General features: G+C 40.5%; 1 protein-coding gene across 1 annotated transcript in view; it reads left to right on the forward strand.

The window, feature by feature from the left end:
- Positions 1-56: 56 nt before the first annotated feature.
- LOC110038759 (superoxide dismutase [Fe] 2, chloroplastic-like) overlaps positions 57-1,520 on the forward strand; it is a 9,029-nt gene continuing 7,565 nt past the window's right edge. Inside the window, exons 1-2 of the mRNA XM_020743658.1 lie at positions 57-243; positions 320-1,134. Coding sequence (XP_020599317.1) covers positions 190-243; positions 320-1,132 — 867 coding nt within the window. The 5' untranslated portion in view covers positions 57-189 and the 3' untranslated portion in view covers positions 1,133-1,134. The remainder of the gene's footprint in view (positions 244-319; positions 1,135-1,520) is intronic.

The raw sequence follows: 1,520 nt of genomic DNA on the forward strand, positions 1-1,520 counted from the left end.
CACCCGACCGCCCCCGCCCGAACGCACTGTGGCAGAGATAATCGACAAGAACAAACTTTCGGTGGGGTTTTGAAAAGGATGCCGCACCCCAAACGGGCCCTATCCTGCAATTTACGATAGAAGCGCAAGCGCCGTCTAGATTGTCACAGTTGGTGAAGTGGATTCTTCCTTGCTGACACTTCGACTAGGATGAGCTCGGCAGCGCTGGGATTGGTTGTCCGAGATGTTGGATTCCTGCCTAAGGTTAGTGCTAAGTTTCTCTTCTTCAAACGTATGGAATTTGGTGCTTTTGCTGAATGCTTTGTTATTTCGATGGAAGAATGCTTCGAGAAATTCAGAAGGACGGATATTTTGGATCAAAGGATCTGTGTTTACTTCACCGCATGGTCTAAACATGAGACCGAAGAGCTCAACAAAAGCTGTTCGTGTGGGGAAAAGACGGTCGCTTGGTTCTGAAAAGTCGGCCAGTTTTTTGTGTTACTATGGCCTTACAACCCCTCCTTATAAGCTTGATGCTTTAGAACCATTCATGAGCAAGAGGACATTGGAACTACATTGGGGAGTTTATCACCGTGATTGTGTTGAGCGCTTGAATGAGCAGCTCAAGAACAGTTCATTATATGGCAGCACCCTGGAAGAACTTGTCAAAACCACCTACAACAACGGGAATCCATTACCAGAGTTCAATAATGCTGCGGAGGCTTGGAATCACGACTTTTTTTGGGAATCAATGCAACCGGATAGTGGCAGTATGCCTTGGGGAAGCTTGCTTCATCAAATTGAAAAGGATTTTGGATCGTTTTCCAATTTTAAGGATAAATTCATGGAATCTGCAATGGGATTGTTTGGTTCTGGTTGGATTTGGCTAGTCTTGAAGAGAGAGGAGAAAATGCTTGCTGTGGTTAGAACATCACATGCTGTTTGCCCTCTAATTTTTGGTGATTTTCCAATTATATCTCTTGATATGTGGGAGCATGCTTATTATCTGGATTATAAGGAAGATAGAAGAAGATACGTGAGCAATTACATGAACCATCTAGTGTCATGGCATTCAGCTACATTACGTATTGTTCGAGCCGAGGCTTTTGTAAATCTTGGAGAGCCAAAAGTTCCCAGTGGCATGAGAGCTTGAAGGTATTTTAATTAAGGAAGATTTACATACGCAGCACTCAATTCTTATGTATTTACATATCGAACAGCTAAGCTTCTTTTTTTTCCGTATATGCTTATCTTACCTATGCATGAAAAGGTGCATTTCACCTTTTAAAAATTAAACTAATGGTATTTTTTAGGTGATAAGAAAGGTTTGGGTGGTATAAATGTAAAAAAAGAGAAGTTTAGGTGTTTGATATGTAAATACAAAGGGTTTGGGTGGTTTGTATGTAAATGCCTCTTTAATCAAAAGTTGCTATGTGTAGCTGCAGTAAACGTGAATGAACGACGCTCATGATGTTTATTGAACTTTTAATATGCATCCAATTTCATATAAAATTCAACTTTTCATCAAATATACATATATA

This window comes from Phalaenopsis equestris, unplaced genomic scaffold (assembly GCF_001263595.1).
Source record: "Phalaenopsis equestris unplaced genomic scaffold, ASM126359v1 Scaffold233733, whole genome shotgun sequence".
NCBI classification, from domain to species: Eukaryota; Viridiplantae; Streptophyta; class Magnoliopsida; order Asparagales; family Orchidaceae; genus Phalaenopsis; species Phalaenopsis equestris.